This window comes from Magnolia sinica, chromosome 2 (genome assembly GCF_029962835.1).
Source record: "Magnolia sinica isolate HGM2019 chromosome 2, MsV1, whole genome shotgun sequence".
In the NCBI taxonomy this organism is placed as follows: Eukaryota; Viridiplantae; Streptophyta; class Magnoliopsida; order Magnoliales; family Magnoliaceae; genus Magnolia; species Magnolia sinica.
The window spans coordinates 135,237,744-135,261,054 of record NC_080574.1 but is presented as its reverse complement, the minus strand read 5'-3'; the positions used below and the strand labels follow the sequence as shown (position 1 = coordinate 135,261,054).

The window sequence follows — 23,311 nt, the reverse complement described above, 5'->3', positions numbered from 1 at the left end:
ATGTACTACAATCTGTCTTTAATATTTCAGTTTCTTTTATTATTTTACATAAATTATAAATATGTAATTTATGCTAATAGTACAACTTTTGTATGGATGTATATGAACTACCAAAATAACCCAGCCATATGGACAACCCAAAATATCGGAGGAAATTGACTTGCATGCAACAGTCACGTGTAGAAGGACGTTAGAAGGGCGGTGGAATGGAAGGAAGCTTCTTTGCTTTGTCCCGTCTTCCCTTCTATTTTTTTGGGAAGAAAAATAAGATTTTCTATTTCCTGCCTTCTCTCCGGTCTTTACACTTGCTTCTCTTAAGTGGGGCCCACATGACACGTGTATCATTTCATTGAATCTCTCACATGGAGAATCACATGCATTCATACCCCATCGCTTTCCCAAAGGGAAAAACTCAATAAATATATCACAGATCCCATTTATTAAAATATATAAGACTGAGGGTCTAATCAAATGGTGATAGTTTGAGATCATTTCCCAAATTCGAACAAATATGTTCATTTCCCTTATCAAAATTATCCTAACGGCACATGCAGGGAAAATTCAAGTTTAACTATGATTCTAACAATTATTGTTTTTGTTAGCATGAATTAAGGTAATATTACTTAAATTAAAATATTTTTTTATTTGTTAAAATGTATATCTGTTAAGATCTCCCCAAATTAATCTATACAAAACTCTCATCTTTTTATATATTATTTCCATTATTTGTGAAATAAATAAGTTGCAGCTTTTCATAATGTAATCTCTCATGGTTACTATAATGGTTATCTATAGAATAAGGTGGATTTGTGATAGGCCCACCTAGTTCACACATGGATCTTTACATGATTTGTCACAATCTTCGGATCAGGAGGTCTCTAAAAGAAGTGCATTTCTATCAACAATATCATACATTTCATCTTCTAAAATTATTAGTCATATGCTCTTTTTAACTATTTGCTTAAAAATTTATGAGGGTTGCACATTTTAACACTGAATTGAAATTATATAATTCCATTTTTGGTCAATAAGACACTGAATTGAATGAATACAAACCATTCATGTACAAAGAAGCAAGGCCCCTTCTTCCTCAAAAACTTATGATTAAGTAGAGTTAAATGAGGGTTAAAATGTATATGTTTATCTTAAATCTAATCAATAGAAATATTAAAATCTTCTCCGCTTAAAAAGGGGCCCCATATTAGCTGATGTTTAACCTATGATGAGAAAGAAAAATCAATGAAATGTGTTGAAAAAATTATAGAAATAATATTTTCTATAACATATGAAAACCGAAAATTTAAGTTGATCTGAAATAAGGACAGATTGAAGCACGTTTGGAACGTTGTCCTTAAAGCGTTATTTGCACCTACTCAAGTGAATTGAGTATGCTGAAAGGTTACAGGTAAACCGCTTCTAGGATACGACGAGCCTAATGTGGGTTTGCATTCAGCAAACACGAAGGCCTATTAATGGAATTCTGTTACACAATCTGGCAGAAATACAGAAAAAAGAAAAAAATCCCAGAAGAAAAAGAGAGAAGAAGATTTTTTATGAATAAGACCACTGCACTGGTCTGTTCTTTCTGTTCTTCAGCTACTGGTTCAGTTGAACCGTTCTAGACCACACCGCTGGTCTGATTTTCAGGCAATGATTTTGATCAACCTTGCTGGATTGATGAATTTTGGTCTGTACAAGAGGAGAGGGTCTAGATCGTATGGGTATTACTGGAGTGTGTTGAGATGGTTTGGAAATCCATCCAGACCCTGTTTATATAGGCTATGGTGGCTAGGGGTTATGGTCCAGGGAAATAAATCTCATTAAACTAATTTCTAGGTGTTGGAGAAACTAGCTGTTTATGGCAGTTTTTTATTATTGTGCATGAGTCATAACAGCTGCTGCATGCTGATGATTGCTTGCCTCCAAGTGCAGAGGTTCGTAAGTAATATCCTGTGAATACAAGGTCGATCCCACAGGGAGATGTATTGTGAGAAGAAGAAAATCAAATGCAAAACAAGCTAAGTAATAGAAACAAAACTGATGATTTGATTTTGGAATTTTTGAATGTATGTAATTCAACTGAATTAAAATAACACCCAAGCTTCAAAGTTCCATACATAGGTTAATGATCCAAAATCATGATGACTTGGATAACATAACTAGGATCTGAGCACTATGGTCAGCTTAATCGGAAAATAAAACAGTTTAAATATTTTAATAAATGATATGAAATGTTAGAAAATTATGAATTTGAACTATTGATAGATATTCTCAAGCGTCAGTAATTTTAAGAATTCAATATCAATGAGATAATGAAAATCAAAGAAGTATAAAAGGTTGAGAACCTCTCCTATCTAGAAAATCTGATTAATCTAAGGTAAGCCTATCATTAATGTGGATCTCATATGATGGAAACATATAGATCTCACAAAAGGATCAAAAACAAAACCTAAATAATAGATAACATATATATATATTATTCTTCTCATCATTAAAACAATCAATCATCATAACTTAAAGAATTATTAAACCCATGTGCTTCCCTTCTACCTTGGGTTAGAAGGAACTTAAAAAAACATAATTAAAATAGAGAAAGAAAGCAACAAGAAAGAAATAAATGCAAATATAAATGATTTAAAATTTTAAAAAATAACTTGTAAAACTGAAAACCCTTTAAAAACCCTAAATATTGATCTTGAATGCTTTTTAATGATGCGTAAGAATGTCCTAGGAAGCCTTATTTATAAGTGGGGAACTCTAATTTTCGTACAAATTGGAAAACTTTAGAAACCGCCTCAAATTTACGCAGTTTTTCAAAATAGTCTTCTCGCTGTACAATTTCGTTAAAATAAATTTTCCTCTACGCAGTTTTTCAAAATAAACTTCAGAGCTTTAGAATACATTTTTTCAGGACGATTTCAGGATTCTTTCCTTCAAATCTTCGATTCTTTTCATTCTTTACTTGGTTTTCTTTGATCTTTAGCATATAAATTCTTCAATCTTGATCTCTTAAGATCCATCATTTACCTTAGTGATTCTTGAACATCAAATCTATGCTTTTTATCACCATTTTTCAATCCAAACTCTTAAATTCACCCTGCAACACATACGTAAATAAAATAGAACATCAAGCTGATTCATGTTCATAAAATCAAGATATAAATAGAAAAAATTATACAATATTTGAATCTCAACAGTTGACTGTTGTGAGACAGTGGCTAGCTGTTTCTAGCTGTTGGGCTAGCCACATGCAGCAATTTCAGTATGGCTCTGCATTGAATTGCATAAGGAGTTACACCTCCCTACATCAGTCACATTTCAGCCTCTATATATAAAAAGGGACTCTCATTCAGTCTTCTAGTTTTTTTTCCAGCCAGCCATTCATGTTAGCCACTTAGCCGCACCACGACTCGCACACGTCTCGATCCGGTTCGCGTGCCCATGCCCTTGCACCAAGCCCATACCCAGGCGTGTGCGCGCGGGTGTTTCATTGCGTACACGCAAATTCCATTCGCCTTTGGACCATGTGGGTAACAATTATAATACTCCACTCTTCACATATATACCCAAAAAACTTCTTCTCATTTTCTAATGTGGGATTATTCCCAAAACACTAAAAAAGGTTTTGCAAACCATTTTAATATTATATATATATATTATTAAAATAAATTTAAAATTAACATTATGCGACAAAATGTAAGCTGGACATCAAATATTGCCTGGTCATGTCTGGAAAGCCCTTTTAGATGCTTGCATGAAAAATTACTATGAACTTGTAGAAACCTGTTACTGATCGCGTCAATGTCTCGGGTGATGATTAATTTCAATGAGAGAGAGAGAGAGAGGGGGTGTGTATGCAGGAGAGAGAATGAGCAGGTGAGTAGGAGAGAGAGATGCACGTGCTTATAATTAATTAGCATTGAGACATTGTACTTAGCGACAGTACTTCGCAGGGGATGCATGAATGCATCTGTCCCTCCTGCATTCTATAACGCATTTTTACGTGTCACGTGCACAAGACCATGGTGATCGTTCACCACCACTTTTATTATGCAATTGGCATAGGCGTGTGGCAATCTTCACATTCCAAACTTCCGGCCCCATTATTGATGGAGAAGAGTCCAAGATTCTGATGCGACAATCTCGACCATTCAACGTCTGAAAACTGAATTTGAATGGCTGATCATTTAGTTTTTAGCTGTGCATCTGACGGCAACCAATTCGATGGCTAGGATCATTATATAAGTGTGGTTTGGGTTCTACTATCCATCCATAGTGGTGCCCACTATTTGGATGGTCGAGATTGATTTGTGAAAAAGCCACGTCAAGATGGATGAGTCACCACCGTCCAAGAAATGGTTGCCGTGTCTAGACTTATAATAATAAGAGAAAGCTTTCAATGTCAAAGTCCAAACCCAGCATCACATGAGAAGATGTTTCCATGAATTAAAATTAGACGATGGAAAGTCTTCTTAACCCACATCCACACACGTGTCAAGGGTGCTGATGGCTGGCTTGCTTCCACGCAGACTACGTTCCCACGTGTAAGCTAATATATCTCGTTATTACGGGGCATTTAAATTAAATCTACTGGGAGAATGATTCCATGCACTATTTACTCTCTCTTCTTCTTTTTTTTAAATCTTATGGCCGTATCTACTACTAAGCTTGGTAGGTTAAGCTTAAACAACAACACTATGTGTGGGGCCCACGTGATGTGTGCATGAAATCTAATCCATCTATCATGTGCTCCCTCTCATTTTATTTTTTGCATTAAAAAATTCCGTCAATCTAAAACTCAGGTGGGCCACACCACAGGGAACGGTCGACGTTGGGGCATCCGCCATTAAAAACCTTCTAGTGTGTGTGTGGTGACCGCTATGTCTTGTACATGGTACCCAGTTCATTCAAAATATGCGAAACTAGGATGAGTGGACATACAAGTAATCAGGAAATTCTCAAACCCAGATAGGCCGGACCACTTGATTTTAGAGGTTTTAGGCATGAGTTTAAATGGTGTGGCCCACCCAATTTTTAAATCATCGTGATTTTTGGGAATCAAGTAGAACAAGAGGTGGGTCACATGATGGTCGGATTGGATGTCATGAAAACATCATCGTAGACCCTACAAATCACGATTATAATTTAAGCTTAGCTTAAAAAGCTTTGCAGTAGATCTGTCCACTTCTTTCAACGACCGTAGATGTGATTGGAACACTTCACCCTTGTTGGCTTACGGTTCAGATTATTCATCTGGTGGACAACATCATAGATTAGCGTAGACCCCAGCCAATGGATCTAATCAGAAGAACAGTCAGATCATCAACTGTAGAGCACGTTGCACCGTCCGAACGCAACCTACCAGAGGGTTAGAATCAATGATAGGGGAACCACGTGATGAATGATCCAAATTAAAAGAATGTAGGTTGAATAATATTATCTATATTATAGTAATTTATAAAATCCAACCACCCACAGCTTTCCCATTTCTTCTAACTAGTCCAGCTGGTTCTGCCACGTGGCAGTCGTTGACTGCAAGAATGTGATTTCGAGACCACTGAACATGGACACTCACGTTGCATGAGATCGGACTCGGATATGGGTAGTGACCCCTTTATTACCGACGTAGGTGCTGGAAAAGGTCTGTGAGCCCCACCATGATGTATGTGTTTTATCCATGCCGTCCATCCATTTTGCCAGATTATTTTAGGTTGTGAGCCCAAAAAATAAGGCATGACCACACGACAGGTAACAATAGTGATTGAATGCAGACCATTAAAAACTTCCTAAGGCCAACTGTAATGTTTATTTACCATCCAACCAGTTGATTAGATCACAAAGACCTGAGTGAAAGGTAAAACACAAATATCAGTTTGATCAAAAACTTTCATGGCCTCCGAGAAAATTTTAACGGTAGGCGTTCAATCCCCACTGTTTCCCACGGTGTTATCCACCTGAGATTCGTATCACCTTATTTTTTGCCCAATGCCCTAAAATGAGGTGGAAAAATGAATGAACGGCGTGGACAAAACACATACATCATTGTGGGACCCACGGAGCTTTTCCAGCACCAACGTCCGTACCGGAGGTTGCTGCCGAATCCGTGTCCTATGAGATCATGCCAAGTAAGCAGCAGCCTTGTCTACGGGGACGCGGATTTCCTGCGAAAGCCTTTCGCAGGAAGTTCCTGCGCAAGGATTCTGGATGGGGCCTACTGCGATTTGTGTGAGAAATCAAATCCGTCCATCCGTTTTTCGACCTCATTTTAAGACATTCTACCAAAAATGAGAAGGATCCAAAACTCAAGTGAGCCATAGGAGTTGAAACAGTGGGGAAAGGAATGCTCACCGTTGAAACCTTCCTAAGCTCCACCTTGCTGTTTATATGCCATCTAAACCGTTTATAAGGTCATTTTCACTCGGATAAAGTGAAAACACCAGAAACGTGGACCGTTACAGAACTTTTCTGGCTATATAAATGTTTCGACGGTGGTCACTAAATATTCACTTTTTCCTCTTGTGTGGCCCAATTGAGCTGTGGATCCTCCTTATTTTTGGTCTCCCATCATAAAATGAGCTTAAAAAACGGATAGAGGGGTTGGATTTCTCACAAACATCTAAGTGGCCCCCACACAGAAACCTTGCGCAGGAACTTCCTGCGAAAGGCTTTCGCAGGAAATCCGCGTCCTGTCTACGGAGGGAGGGAAAAAAAAAAACCCTTCTCGCACGTATGCATTTTCCAGGGAGCACGTGCATGATCCTATGAAATATCAAAGTTGTTGCACGCATGGACGAGGTCCGATCCGATCTGCTCATCGAGCGGGCCATATCATGAAAGGGTCATTGCACAGAAATCGGATTGCCCATCGAGTTACTCAGTAGGCTTTTATCGTACTGAGTAAACTCTGTTGGGCCCACCGTGAATGTATATCGTTTATGCACGCCGTCCATCCACTTTTTCAGCTCATTTTAGGGGTTGAACCCAAAATCTAAGTTTATCCAAAGCTCAAGTGGATCACACTACAAGAAACAGAAAGAATAATGATTTCCACCGTTGAAATCTTACTATTCCCACGGTGATGTTTATTTTTCATCCAACCTGTTCATAAGATCACACATACATGAATGAAGGGAAAGAACAATTATCAGCTTGATCCAAAACTTCTGTCGCCCCTAAGAATTTTTCAATGGTAGACGTTCAATTGGCAGTGTTTCCTGTGGTGTGGTCCACTTTATTTTTTTATATGCTTCGTTTTTGGAAACGAGCCATATAATTATCTGATAAAATGAATGGACAGAGTCGATAAAATAAATAAATCACGGTGGGAGTTTACTCAGTCCATAATCCGCTTCCCACTGCAAAAGGGATCACACTGATAAGAAAATCTTAGCCCTTAAACCAAAGGATCAGGAAATTAAAAAGGGACAGACCGTGGAAGAAACTTTCTCCTTATGACCATCAATTTTCCTTCCTCAAAAGTCCTCCATTCAAATGGTTAAGATGGTCGAACAGGGCCTGAATTTTGGGCTATGGCCCATCCATGATAGGGCCTGAAAGATGATAGGGTCGGCTCACATAGGCGTGCATGATTATTTAAAGAATTATATTTCCCACTCTAACCTTTTCCCAGGATGTTATATTATCCATTGGTTTTGAAATACGTGAGGACAGATCGCGGAATGCAAGGAATTTCCATACGAAAGGCCGCAATTTTCAAGGGATAAGAAGAAATCGGATCGCATGGAAAGTGGGCCCACCTCCACGTGGGGGAGGGAGGGATGATGGGACCGAGTCACATTCAGGAATAAGTTTCGAGTCTAGTCAGCAAGTTTTAGAACTATGCTTGTAATTGCATCAAATGAAAAGGTAACGTGAATCATTTATTCTGATACATAGACATTCCATTACAAATAACACAACTTAAATTCCAATCAATCGTCAGAACAATTCGAATACTTTCCTATTCTGTGGCTCTGTATGCATCAACTTTGGCTGTTGTAGGAGTGACAAGTGCAAGTATAACCAAACCACCCAAAACTACAATGCAGATTCCTAGCGAATTAACTAATAAAGCCTCAGTTGAGTACCGCGATATTATGTTATTGGTTTGAAGAAAAGTTGCCTTCTCTAAGATACCAGTAGTGGCGGTAGCAACAGCGAGGGCGTATATGTAAATGCCGAAAAACACGTGCCATGGTAGCAAGGCAGCTCTGATATTTCTTGAACCCCCGGGATACCAAAAGGTTGCAAATCCAAGGCCCCACTATAACAGCAAATTAAAATGCGTGATTAAATCACATAAATTGCATAAATGGACGATCCCCAAGGAAAAAAAAAAAAAGGCATTCAGGGCTGTGTTTGGATGCACTGTTGGATTGGATTGTAATAGTTACTTGAAAGGAGAGGAAATGACCAAATTGTAATTACTTCCCAGTATCGATAACAAGGCCGTTGAATTGCAGTTAGATTCTTTTCTGGAGACTGGCCCCTCAATATGAATACAAAGAGCAGTAATTGCAATTTGGTCATCTCCGCCAGGAGTTTTGCGCTCTCATTACCAGTCCCAAGCCTAGCTAAAGGAGGTTGGTAGCCGGTGTCAAGCTTCAGCCACATCTTTTTCTCATGAATCCTGACAATCTGACATTTCAATAGAACAGAATGGTGGAACAGCATTCATGTAGCCGACTCCAACTAGTTGGGATAAGGCTTAAGGCCCTGTTTGGTGGACGCCTAAAAATGAGTTCATCTCATCTTAGTTAACAGTAACTATGTATTATAGAACTTGATCTCTAATACTCATTTCTAGGCATCTCCCAAACAGTGCTCAGATGATGATGATGGTTGTTAGTCGCTTGATATACATTGATATGCCATCCTCTAAAGGCTTGAGCTTTTAGAGAAAATGGTTCTTTGACATGTTAATAGAGCGGAAGGTCTTGTGTTCAAATGCCGGGAGCAGCAAATATGCCTCCCTAATATATTCTCCCACAGGGGACCATTTATGGTGTGAATTGTGAGTGTCCCTCCACCCTTGCCCAATATGTTCCCATGTGGAGTTCCACCCACACATGAGGGGGAGTTTTTTAGTCCCTTGATATCCATTGATATGCCATCCTCTAAAGGCTCGAGCTTTTAGAGAAAGTGGTTGTTTGACAATGGTCATGGTGATGGTGAATTTAAACGCGACCTAAGGGAATAAATGGAGTTTGGAACACACCTGGATGCCAAATAGGACTAGACAGGCTAGACCCAACCACGAATGCAGGCTATAGAAATTGTCGATGCCCTTGTCATTGTGGAACTTAATAGCTGCCCATACACCGATCACACTCAAACAGAAGGCTAGGAGTTGCACTATGAGATGCACCGACTTCCTGTAACTTTTGGTTCCAGATACCGTCTTGTATGCTAACATGCCTGCAGTCACCAGATATAGAGAATTGAGTGCAAGAAGCAAGAAATTACAGTAGTTCAAATAACTCAAAAGTAGTTTAGAGATCAACTTCTTGAAGTAGATTGAACGATCATATGCCCCATTTCATGTGCTTAGGACCCTTGTTAGTTGAAAATTACAAGCATCCTAACTTTTTAAGGTCCAACCAAAAGTTTGCAGGCATGTGAATTAGTACTACTGCTAAACACTAAATGTCATGCAGACCAACCATTTATACAAATTAATGCCATCATACACATTCTTAGATTGATTAAGGATCGTTAAACAGGGATGAACCAAGTCCAAGACTAAATTTTCAATGAGGATGTATCTTTTCTATGAGTGATATTTAAAATTGAGAGAGTATTTGGTAGAAACAAAGAACAGTTTGTGAAAGTGAAAACTTGGGAAGTAAAGTACATGTGCATGAAAATCATTCTAGTTGTAAAGATGCCGAATGAATTTAAGTTAATTTAGTCAAATGATTGGTAGATTGGTACATTTCCATTGTGTTTGTTAGCTGCAGTATCTTGAACCCCAACCGCACTGGGCAGTTGGACTGCATCCACCCACCAAAGTAGGTCAGGTGACCAAAAACCCATTGTTGGAAAGAACTGGTTGAACGGTCCAGGCCGAAGCATCCAGGTCAACTGATGAGACCTTTATTTTTATATAGTTATTCATTTTAGTCATTAATGTGTTGGAAAGGTATTCTTGGAATATGCTGACACCATTGGAGCTGCCAAAGCATGGGTAAGACTGCATAGAAGGAAATTTGGTGGGAATCAGATAGTCATTGTCATTTATCCATAGGAAAAGCTCTGTTAAGGAGACTATGATGGCCAACAGTTTTAGCTTTCTCAAACTTTTAAATAAATAAATAAATAAAAACCAAGAAGAAGAAGAAGAAAGAAAGAAAGAAAGAAAGAAAGAAATCTTTAGCTTCTCAAGCTCATTCTTCTGTATCATAGCAGTTCTCATTGCCAATCCCAAGCTTGAATAAAGGGTTGTGTCAGGTGGGTGGCCAGTGTAAAACTTTTCTCATATCCTTTTCATGAATCCCGACTCTTTTTTTTTTTTTTGAAAGATGAATCAAACTTTATTAGGCCAAAGCCAAAAGAAAAACAAAAGAGAAAAGGGTTTCAAGCTCATGAATCCTAACACAACGTTTCAAGCTCGTGCGAGGGCAATCATTGCAAGCAATGCTGCACTGGCACCTTGGTGCAATGAGAAATGGGCAAGACCTATGGTTTAACAGAGGATAGGGCCCCTTAATGTAGGACAATTAACCACTTGCTCTAAAAGCTCGAACTGTTAGAGTATGGCGAATTAATCCATTTATCTCATAGCCCAGGCCCCACATCTCATGGGTTAGGACCTCAACCGAACCCCCTTCGTGGGCCCCAAATCACATGGGTCTCCCACCCTGAGTTTACCCACTCGAACTCGGTGTGAAATGCGCATTAAACCCGTAAGGAGTCTCGAACACGAGACCTCGTGGGCCCCAAATCGCATGGGCCACCCACCTCGAGCCCATGCATTAATCACCCCGGTGAGGAGTCTCGAACACGAGACTCCCGCTCTGATGTTAGCGCTTGGCGAATTAATCCCTTTATCTCATAGCCTAGGCCCCACATCTCATGGGTTATGAGCTCGGCCGAACCCCCTTCGTGGGCCCCAAATCACATGGGCCTGTTGAAGTGATAAAGTCCCTTGATATACATTGATACACCACACTCTGACAGCTTAAGCTTGAGACCTCCCTCGTGTGCCCCTGCATCCCACAGGCGACCCCACTCGAGCCCAGTGTGAAAATGCCCCTGCATTACCCCTGATAAAGTGGAATGGCAGAATAGGATTCATGTAGTCAACCCCAATTAGTTGGGATCAAGGTATTCACAATAATGGTAATGGCCATAACAGCCAGCCTTATGGCCATCATGATATGGGCCATAACAGCCAGCCTTATGGCCATTATGATATGGGCCATAACGACCATTACAGCCCCGTAATGAGTGGTGGTGATAGTGAGAGTTCTGACGGTAATGGAGTGATAAAAGTGGAAGACCAAATGATTTCAAGTAATCTGATGCAAAAAACAAACAAACAAACAAAAACAAAAAACAAATACAAGTAGTGGGAGGATATTGCAACAACCCTGTAACAGTCAATTTTTTAAAAGAAAAAAATGTGAAAAAATATTAAAATTTTCTAGAAAAATGGGAGGATCCCAAATATCTATTGTTTTCTGGTTTTAAACATGTATATGATGGTTTAACAGGCCATTTTTTTGGTAAGAATGTTTTCTCGGCCTGCCTGAGTTCTATTTACCTAACTAGACTCTGAAACTCCTGTATTTAATATTCTAAGTGGAATTCATCCTACTTGTGCATATCCCTAGTAATTATACACCATCTCCCTCAAGAAATTTCATCATCATCATCATGCGCATACCCAATAATGGCCACATTTGTCAATGATTTAAATAGTCACTGGTGTTTGTTGGATGCCACCATTGCTGAAGCAAAACAAATAAGAAATATTCTTGAACATTCATAGTTTTCTAAATAGATATGTTGCATTTTGGATTGGAATGGGAATCTCCAGTTTTTTCTGCCCTTCAGGATTCTCCTTCCTCTACAGGTTGTGTCATAATCTATTTAGAAATAATCACTTCTGGTGCTTGATCAATGAGCTGTGCTCACAAATTATTTGTACTATTTTCTTTTTCTTCTTATGAAATAAACAAGAAAGTCAAAGGAGCATTGGTCATAATCAACTCTGTATGAGCTATTATCCATTTCAAACAAAAGAAAATTTTATCGGCAATCTCAAACAAAACAAATATCAAAGGAGTACATTTGTTTAGCTAGAAACCCAAGTGAGCACATAACACCGTCTCACATGGAAGAAACCCACAACAGCAATGAACACCAGTAACTTCGGATTTACAAGTTTATGCATACTACTCATACAATAGGAAGGATTTCATGAATACAAGATTCATTTGCCACGGTTAATTGCTCCATCAAACGAGTGCTTACAATGGTTCATCAGTGAGAGCGCGCATACACAGAGTACATTTCAATTGATGTTCCTTTTTATGTGAGGCTTCCTGGTTCTTCAACACAGCATTCTACTCATGACTTCTTACTTTAGATTCCTAATACAATACTTTTTCACAAAAATAAAAGCTTCAGCAATATGGAATAGAAGCTGAAGAAGTTATTGCTTCAAGGGGGATCTTCTTCAAGTTCTTGTATTTTGTGCTACAATGACGAAGCGGATGAAAGATGGACACAGATAGAAAACAGAAGACAGAGCAGCTGAAGCCTTGAATCAGCCGTAACTAGTGGTACTTTTTTTCCTGCAAATACAGATATGTTTTGGGAGTATGGAAATATGGAGATTTGATAATATCATTCCTAGTTCATTCTGAAATATTCTTAGCAGTAGCAACATGACAGAATAGAGCCATCCAGCCTTCAAGTTTACAACACTGGCAATTACAACTTTGTGCAGCGATGTCAGTCTGCTTGTTTTCTGTTTTTGTCGAGAACTTCCCATTTGACACTGTGATGTCAAATCTGAAATAGGAATTTCTTTACAAAGTACAAGGAAGTAGAATGAATACCTTCACCATTCAAAAGTATGAGCCCAATCACCATAAGTACGGGATGGACCTACAAAGGACAAAACAACAATTAAATCACCTAAAATGTTTTCCTTTAAAACCAATTCATTCCCATCAAATTATTCAATTCGGCATATAGTCATCATGCAGATTGTAATATCAAGTGTGTAAGATAAACCAATGGCTTTTTTCCCTTTTCTTTTCCCAGAAATAGGCCACATCAATTGGCTAAACCTAATGCTGCAATTAACTAATTTCAGTGTGGTGTACAAAACAAGACCATTCCTCAATATTGTCAAATGCATTAGTTTCTCGAAGGATTTCACAGGAACTTGCTCCAAATTGAAAACCCTACACCACAGCTTAAACCTACGTTTTATGGGGTGTTCCACATTTCAAACTAGACATGTATTACAAATTGTACAAAGTGAACTCCTAAACTTCTTTTTTAACAAATCCACTCATATTTATGGTACTCCTATGATGCTCAAATCCTGAAAAATTGGAATACATCCCACTCGGATGTTTGGACGAGGATAAGGGATCCCCCTTCACATTACTTGAACTTTTAGAGTTACCTAATTTTTGCAGTATATACTTAATAGTTGGAATTTCGAGTGAATTGTACCAATTTAGCTATAACCCAACTTTAAACTGTTTTGATACAGTTTTACTTGCAATTTGCCAACCAATCCTTGACATATCAGCATCCTGGCAATTCAGGGTTTAGGGGATCAGCCGTACCTAAACTACTCAATCCTTGTTGTATTCGATGCCCATAACAAAACTATCTGTTATCACGTACCTGGTTTTTCCATCAACAATTTGGAATATTGGTTCCAGACTTCCAGTATTATTGCAATATTGGTCACAGAAATATTGTACTCTATTTTCTTGATGAATCAACTGTTTGGGGATCTCTTCACTCGTCAGTTAATTTAGATAATATCATTTTTATTGGATTACTACATCAGGAGGGACCAATGAAATCCATTTGTCAATGGAAAGATTGGTCCCATTTCGGTGAGTCTGATTTGTGGTTTCGCTTCTCTGGAATTCCTATGGAATTATGGTATGCTGATTTCTTTCATTCCTTAGGTTCTTGCATTGGGGAGACGATTACGGTGGAGCAGGCGACGGAGAGATGAGAGGAGCTACACTAGGTGAGGCTCTGCATCCGGGTAAGGAGGTCGAAGAAGATCCCTGAAGTTACTTCTCTCAAGGTTGGGGAGGATTTGGTGCAGATTTTAGTGCAAAAGGAAGAGAGCCCAATTGAAAATGGTCAAGATCCGAAGATGGGAGGCTCAAGCGAAGGAGGCTCTGCTAATCCTCCTCTCGAAAGGGAGGACGAACTCAAATTAAGTGCTCCCACAATCCACTAGAAGAATTGCCGAAAACATGTGGCCCACAAACTCATGTGAAAGGAAACGTGGAGGAGACACAAACACATACCAGGTCTCGTGCATAGAAAATATCAGCCTATCTCTCGCTACTCGACCCGAATATTTGTCCTCTGGTTTGCGAGGGTGTCAGAAATCATCTAGATGGGTTGATACATGCGGAAATCTTGCCTCCTCCCAGGATCGTGTGGACCTACAAACGATCCCGATTCAAGCCCAACGTACAGAGGAGATCTCTTCATCCGATCCCGTTTTGAGACCGGTCGATGCTCCAGATGCCTCTCGATTGGTGAGAAAAGATCTCGACAATACCCATCAAAATATCGTCAATTATTCATCTCGTGAAGATCATCTCGAAGAAATCACTCGAGATGAAGAGTTCAAACCTTGCTTTCTAACAAGAGATGGGATGGATAGTGACAATAATCAGGAAAGTGTAGAAAATTCGTGAGATGTTCGATTCCATCTCGATATGGTCGAAAAGGACAAAGTTTCCTTTACAGTTGTCCAAGTGTCGCAACCAGCTCTCAACACTACCGTTATATGTCCGGATGAGTGTGAATTACTCCAAAGAGTCGTCAGAGATATTTTTCCCCTGGAGGGAAGTGAATTCTTTTTTGCTCTCAGTGAAGAAACATGTGCCCAAAATGGCCAAACCTTCAACTTGAGTGTGAAACTCTAATTATTGATGTAGAAAAGGAATCGTTGGAAAAGGAGACTAGCAATAAGGAGACGCTTTGGGAAGGACTGGGAAGTTCAGAGAGTCCTAAAATTCGAGAAGAGCAACAGACGATGATGATTGAGAAGAGAAAGGAACATATATATGCCCCTTATCATTTGAGGCAAGAAGAATCGCTTCGAACTTTTGAGGTTAACTTCTCAAGTATGTGATTGTTGGATCACACCCGTGGAGAATCAACCCCTCAGAGCTTCAGCACAGCAAATCATCTAGGGTTCCCGATAGATCTTCTTCCCTCTTGTTCTCGGAGCAAAGAAGTCTTTACTCTCAAACGATCTATAGATCCCTCTCTCCTCAACAGTGGACCCCAGGTTGTCTTCTCAAGTAAGTTCTCTGGTGTGCCATCTTGACTCTAACTCCATTTGTGGGGTTTCTTTTCCCTCTTCTGTAAATTCCCTTGCGATGATTCCCTTTTCTTCTGAGTTGGTGAATATGGATTTCTTGCATTTTGGACCGAACAAGGAAAGGGGCCTAGTGCTCAAATTTGATGGGGAACTTTTGGTGGAGGCCTTAATGGTATCTCCACTCAAGGCTTCCCATCATCTATTAGATCAGAATATCAGCCAGGAGCTTCACATTCCTCTTGTTCTGTCTCAAGAGCAATTGGATTTATTGATTAAAACCATTAAAAAGAAGAGATGGGTTAAAGATGTTGTTTGTCAAATAGGCAGATTATTGGGAGTTGTGTTTGGGAATAGGGGTGATGATTATTATGATTTATTTCGTTTGCTGGTGGAAAAAGGGCTTCGAATCCAGTCTGATTCTGCCTTCAGGAATGCCCCTAGGGTGTCAAGAGGGAAGAGGGAGTTGATAAGTTTGGGAGTGACATCAGCAGGGATAGTCCATTCCATTTCGAGGGTGGAAAGAAAGGGAAGGGGGTCTCCTCTAGTTCAATTATGAAGATTCTTTCTTGGAGTGTCAGGGAATTGGGCTGCCCTCAGAAGAGGGCAGCTATGAAGAGAAGTTGTTTGAAATCTAAGGCTAAATGATGCAAGATAACTAGCCACTTGCTCTAAAAGTTTGAACTGATAGAGCATGGCGAATCAATCCCTTTATCACATAGCCTAGGCCCCACATCTCATGGGTTAGGATCTTGGCCAAACCCCCCTCGTGGGCCCCGAATCACATGGGTTCCGCCTCACACGGGTGGGGCTTGCCTCACACAAGCCACCGCCTCACACAGGCTACCTGCCCCGAGTGTGCCCCTGCATCCCACAAGCCACCCCACTCGAGCTCGGTGTGAAAATGCCCCTGCATTACTAAGCGATCATCGTTTTACAGGAAACAAAATTGAATCAGGTGAACAATTCCATTATTACATCGATTTGGGATGAGAAAGGAGCGGAGTGGGTCTCTTTGGACTCCTTGAGTTCAGCTAGGGGAGTCCTTGTTATGTGGGATTTGGGTTTTTGGAAAAAGGAAGAAAGTTAGGTAGGAGAATATGATGTTAATGTGATTTTTAAGGATATTTCTTCTGGTTTCAAATGGTTATTCATAGGGGTCTATGGGTCAACTCGTTCTTCCCTTAGAAGTGACTTTTGGAAGGAACTCTCATTAACTCGAGAGAGATCTTCCCTCCCCCTAGTGTATTGGGAGAGATTTCAATGTTACTTGATACATGTATGAAAAATCTTTGAGGGCGCGAGTTATGACCAGCATGCATTATTTTTCTAAGTAGGTTTCTGATCATGAGTTGATAGACCTGCCCATAAGTGAGATCAAATATTCTTGGTCGAATGGTAGGAATCCTCCAACTTTAGCTCTCCTAAACAGATTTTTAGTTTCCTTGGACTGGATTGAAAATTTTCCTTTTACCTGCCAAAAGGGGCTGCCTAAACCAGTCTCAGATCATTTGTCCGATATTATTGGAGGTTGATGAAATCAATTGGAGCCCTGGACCGTTTAGATTCGAAATGGCCTAGTTAGAAATAGAAAACTTTCATTCAATGGTCCAAGATTGGTGGGTTTCTTTTGATGCTACGGGCAGACCAGCCTTTGTGTTATTTAAAAAATTATTGATGCTCAAATCTAAACTAAAATTGTGGCATAGTGAGTTTTTGGCCCTAGGGAAAAGGAGATGGACAATATTCTCAATGCTTTGAAGAATTTGGACATCAAGGAGGAAACACAGCAATTGATGGATGAAGATCTTTGATTGAGAGATATGTATATTTCAGACTATAATTCGAGAGTAAAGGAAGAAGAGATAAAGGGGGATCGACACTCCAAGGCAATCTAGTTAAAAGAACGGGATAAAAACACTTAATTCTTTCACGGCGTAGCCAGTGCCAATAAAATATATTTTAATAATAAAATAATATATAATATATAAACGTTGTTTTGAAAAAATACTTTTTTGTGGGTTTTTGGGAATAGTCTCACATGGAAAAGAGAAGAGAAAACCTGTGGTTTATATGAAGGATGTGAAGTATTATAATATTTACCTATCTTGTCCGTGGACTATGAACCTTGCGGGCGCACTTTGCACTTTAAGCGAACCAGAGCGAGACATGTGCGAGACTAAGTGGCTATGGTAGGTGGCTAGTTAACAGAGAGACTAAAGGACCGAGAGAGAAATCTCTCGGAATACCATTAGTACATGGCTAGCCCAAACTTAATTGTCTCACAACAACAAGATGAGCCTTAATGGTCCATACACAATAGTCAGAAAATAACGGCCAGAAATGGCTTAATGGAATTTAAGTCTTTGGACCATAACCCCTAGCCATCATATACAAAAGGAGGACTGGATGGGTTTCCAAACCATCTCAACTCACTCCTGCAAAGACAACCAACCCCTCTCCACTCATATATTCTAGTGTTCCAGCAACGTAACAAGGCTTAAACCTTAGCTTGAAGAACTCAAGAAATAGACCAGTGGTCAAGATTTTTCACGGTAATTGAGTTCTATTTGGTGGGCCTTCGTGTTTATTGAATTCACTTCAGCAGGGGCAAATAACGCTTTAAAGACAGCCTTATTTTGCACTTTTCGGTTTCCACATTAAACTCTATTTCTTATATTGTCGTGGATAATAGGAATATTTCAGACAAAAAAGGAATTACGGAAGAGATTGTAAACTTTTTTTCCTCCCTATTGTCCAAGGAGGGTTTTAATTGTCCTTGGCCATATTCTTTGGAGTTTTCCTCTCTCTCTCTCTCTCTCTCTCTCTCTCTCTACAAAGGATGCAGGTTTTCTGGAATCGAAAAATTCAATGGAAGAAATCAAAGAAGCAGCCTTAGCTCTTGAAAAAGAAAAATCTTCGAGACCTGACAGTTTTCCGATTATATTTTTTCAGTCCTTTTGGAGCTTGATTAGTCAAGAGTATGGATTGTGCTAGCTGTTACGTAACCATTTTGGCATACCTTCTCTGATACCAATTGTTAAGAACCTAACCAATACACCAAAAGCCTAAGGATTGATAGAACACGTCAAGCTTGGCTCTCAAAACCATTGGGATTGTAACACAACAAGCTCAAATGGCTGCAAGGTTTGGTGTTTTGCCTCTAGTAAAAAACTGCAAATGCGCCTTTCCATATTGACAACCTATCTTATAAGGCAGCCAGGCATTGAAGAAACTCTAGCAATGCTTCAACAGGACAGTTCATGCAGTAATCTTACGTATCCCATTCGATTAGGGTCAAGGTGAGGATGGATGAACTATCGATCTTTACAAGTGGGGCTGATGGTCCAGCAATCCAGACCGTTCATAAAATGGGCCAGGATGCGCACACTCCAAAAACCTCCTGCATATAAAGATCCTCACGAATAGAATATTCAGCCTCCGTAACCATCCAATATGAGCTATTTCTGTCTTTTTTTCTCTTGACCGTCCATTTGGGGAGACGGCCATCAAAGTGCTAGGATCGTCCTCTGGGGATGGCCACCCACTGTGGGTCCCATCAGATCAACGGTGTGGGTCACTATTTTCACGCAAAGTTCTGATAATGCTTATAAGTTAATAACATGTTCTGAAGATTTTCAGACAACGTTCTAGAATTCGAGTCGGAACATAAGCTGTGATATTGTTTTTCTAAAATTTCCATAAAGTGAATAAAAATATCATCTACCTCTGAACGGATAGAATCCAACGGGCGACAGTAAATCGAAATACGAAAGATCGGATAAGTGGAGTTTACAAGTTAAAGAGAATTACAGAAAGAACAGAAATGGATTAGAGAGAGAGAGAGAGAGAGATACGTTGAAGATGAGATCCTTGTTTTCGGAGATGAGAGACATTCCTCCTCGGAAGTGTAGGGCCCACACCAGAACAAGTGTGGTGATGAGGGCTCCCATGGCCCTCACCACCATCACGATCGGGAATCGGACGACGGGCGCTGCCATTGCCCGATTTCTCAGAGAGAGAGAGAGAGAGAGTGAGAGAGAGATTTCTTCTTTTCTCTTTGCTGAAGCAGCAGAGGGGGGAAGTTTCTTGAGTAGAAAACCAAAACGCTAATTCCAGACGTCGCATTTTTCAAGCGCCAAATACAGACGCACCATAGACAGGGATCTGTGGGGCCCACCGTGATGTAAATATTTTATCCACTCCGTAAATATTTTTTATCAGATCATTTAAATATGTAATGGAAAAAATTAGGAAGTTATATGGCTCATGTGGACCACAAAATAGGTATTGAACATCCACCATTAAAAACTTCTTGGGAGCTGGAGAAGTTTCGGATCAAGCTTATATTTGTTTTTTCACTTCATCCACGTCTACATGTCCTTATTAATAGGTTGGATGGTATGAAAAAAAAAACATCATGGTGGCCATTGGAAAGGTTTCAACGGTGGTTGTCATTATCACTGCAGCTTACTTTGGTGTGGTCCCCTGGAGTTGTGGACCTGCTCAATTTGCAAAAGGATACCTTAAAATAATCTGATAAAAGCGATGAACAGCGCGGATAAAACACTTACATCACAGTGGGCCCCACAGAGCCCTGCCCGGACGGATTACCATCCAGCCGGGTAGGACGCAATGTCTGTGTAAGGGTTACCGTGATGTATCTGTTTATCCACTCCGTTCATCCATTTTATCAGGTCATTTTAACGTATGATTCGAAATATTAGGATGATCCAAGGATCAAATGGACCACACCAAATAGTGATATTGGATTGCATTAAATGCAAGAATCGTCTGCGGTGTGGCTCACTTACCGTTGGATCTGCCTCATTTTTGGTCTTAGATATTAACATGACATGAGAAAAAGGGATGGACGGTTTGGATAAACAGTTACATCAAGGTGGCCCACACACAGATCTGCCAGTTCGTGGTTAGAAGAGGGGTTAGGACGCAATCCGCGTCCGAAGAGGCGTACGTCAGAACCCTGCAACAAAAGGCTCTGTGGGGTCCACCGTAATGTAATTGTCAAATCCACTCCGTCCAATAGTTGATAAAGATTATTTGATTACGTGAATACAAATATAAGACAGATCCAAATCCCACGTAGTCCACACGCAGGAAACAGTGTGGATGGGGACGCCTGCCATTGGAACCTTCCTGGGGCCCATGAAAGTTTGGATCAGAATGGTATTTGTTTATTCCATTCATGATGTTTGAAATCACTTTATGAACGGTTGGGATGGAATTTTAACACGACGGTGGGCCCATGGAAGGTTTCAATGGTGGCAATCTCCATCCCCATTGTTTCATGTGGTGTAGCCCATTTGAGTTTTAAATCTTCCTTAAATTTTCTCCTACGTCATAAAATGATGTTGGTCAACTGATGGATGGAATGGATGTCACACAGACATCATGGTGGACCCCAGGGAACTTTCTTTGCATGGGCTCCCTACAACACTTGCAGGAAATCCAAGTCCTGCCAGTTTGGTTGATGGTTTGTGGAATCCTTAGGGTGGCCCTACTGGGAAATGTTTCTTAGACAGAAAAACACAGTGGGCCCACTCGTTAGTTGTAGTCTGCGGAGGGATAATTGAACCGACCGTAAATTTTGATAACCAACGTTGTAGATCAAATTGTATGCGTTTATCACTTAATTAATCAATAGAAGACGTGCAATCAAAAGTTTCGTCTGATGAACGTCTTGGATCTATCACACGTGTTTCTAGATTGCATGTGTGGTACTTATGATTTGGGCGCTTGAAGATGGGCCAAATATGGAATAAGCATTCTCTGGACGAAACGCAGGAGGGAGGAAGTCCAACGGAGAGAGGGGAGAAATCAACTCTTGACGATTGAAACGAGAGTCGCGCGAGTAAGAGAAGGAGGTGCATCTCTTCACACGTGCTTATAAATTACCCATGTAATAGATCCGGACCATTCATCAGGTGTATCTCGCAGAGGATGATAGAACTAAATTCTCTACAACAGCTGGGACCTGGGGTCGGAAGATTGTGCAACACCCGATCTTCATGGCCCACCGTAATGTAGGTATAAAATCCACTCCATCCATTCGTTGCTCCACCTTATTTTAGGACCTCACCACAAAAATAAGGATCATCCAATACTCAAGTCCTCAAAACCACAGGAAACAGTAGGGATGGGGACCCAACGTAGAAACCATCGTGGGTCCACAACGTGTTAAATGTTCATCAGATAAGCACCACCAGAATGAAATAGATCAAAAAATCATCCTATCAAAACTCAGGTGGACCACAATGAGTGAATTTAATGTTTTAAACGATAGTTTAAATTGTTCCCTTGGTGTGGTCCACCTGAGTGTTGGATCCAGCTGATTTTTGTTATGAACGGTGAAAATGAGGTTCCTTAAAACTGATTGACGGTGTGGATGTCACACACACAACCGTAGGTCACAGGGTGCTCGGCTGTTGCACGCGCTTCCTGTAACAGGTATCGTAGATTATTCCGGTTCGACGGTGATGGACGGATGGATGATACGCAGGCACTGAGAGAATTGTACACGTGTGATAGAAATAATTCAAATTGAATTAGGGGAACTGGGTGTGTCCAAGTTAAGATGTGTCGAAAAAAAGGACCCTTGTTGATTATCTAACTATTGTATCCGTAAACATTTATTGGACGGTTGAAATGAAAAATATCCAACGGCCCTATTTCAGCAAACGCTAGTGTCCAGGAATTAGAGGTTGGGATAGCTCCGTCAATCTGATTTTGGGATTTTGAGTAAGTTATAGTGGGTTGCTCAAATTAGTCGGTTTAATTGGGATAAATGTATGCCACGTGTACTTCTGCGTTCCTGCCTATCAAGCTTCACACATTGCAGAGTATCAAACAACCCCTCTTCTTTGCTTACAGGCAGAGGCATGGCAGATTGGCCCTGTGCTCTGCCCACGCCAAGGTGATCTGGTAAGCCACCACGCGTGTACAAGGCATCTCATCTACGCACCACCACGTGTGCTAGGATGACACACGGACAACAAGATCCAATCCGTCCATCAGGTGGGTCACACTGTTTAATGCTTGATCACAAAAAATATGCTGATCACATCAACAGCTAGCCCACAATTTAAAAAGGGAAATGGACGGATGGAAAAAAAATAAAAAAAACTTTTGGTAAGTTTTTCTAAGCCGTTCTGCAATTTCTACATTGTGAAGCACCTTGTGGCAACACTGACCTATTTTCCAGGATACGCGTGATGGACGGCTTAGATCGCATACCCTTATACCACATGGGCGCATAGGGTGGCGTGTAACATGACTATCTTGTACACGCATGAGGGCTCAGTAAACTTCAGTACAGTAGATATGAATCCTTTCTGGTTGCAACATACACTAGGTGGGCTGAGCCCAACTGCTCTGGACCCCATTGGGCTGAAACTAGTTATTGATTTGGCCCGAGTATACATTAGGCGGCAACTGAGACAGAATCCTAAAAGCTCAATGAGTGGGCCACGCTATATCAGCTTTATATTATAATCAGGACATTTGTTTATTGGACCTTGATCAGGCCCAATTTCAAGACTCGGTGTCTTTGACCGACTCATCTGGTCTCTAGTCGAGCCGGAACCTGACCGAGTCAGGAATGACACATGGTATCAAACCGGATCGGATCCAACCAGACTCAGTCAATTCAGAATAGTTGCACGTTGGACTTAATCATGTTTATCTATCAGTAGTGCAGGGCAGATACACACAGCCTTACACAAGCATGATAATTGAGCTTGGTTC

General features: G+C 40.3%; 1 protein-coding gene across 1 annotated transcript; it reads right to left on the bottom strand.

The window, feature by feature from the left end:
• Positions 1 to 7,859: 7,859 nt before the first annotated feature.
• Positions 7,860 to 19,616, bottom strand: LOC131237777 (transmembrane ascorbate ferrireductase 2). The gene is made up of 4 exons (XM_058235755.1): positions 19,405 to 19,616; positions 13,068 to 13,116; positions 9,218 to 9,417; positions 7,860 to 8,263 (listed from the first exon to the last, which is right to left on the bottom strand). The coding sequence occupies exons 1-4, from the start codon at positions 19,546 to 19,548 to the stop codon at positions 7,961 to 7,963; spliced, it is 696 nt and encodes a 231-aa protein (XP_058091738.1). The 5' UTR covers positions 19,549 to 19,616; the 3' UTR covers positions 7,860 to 7,960.
• Between the last annotated feature and the right edge of the window lie 3,695 nt (positions 19,617 to 23,311).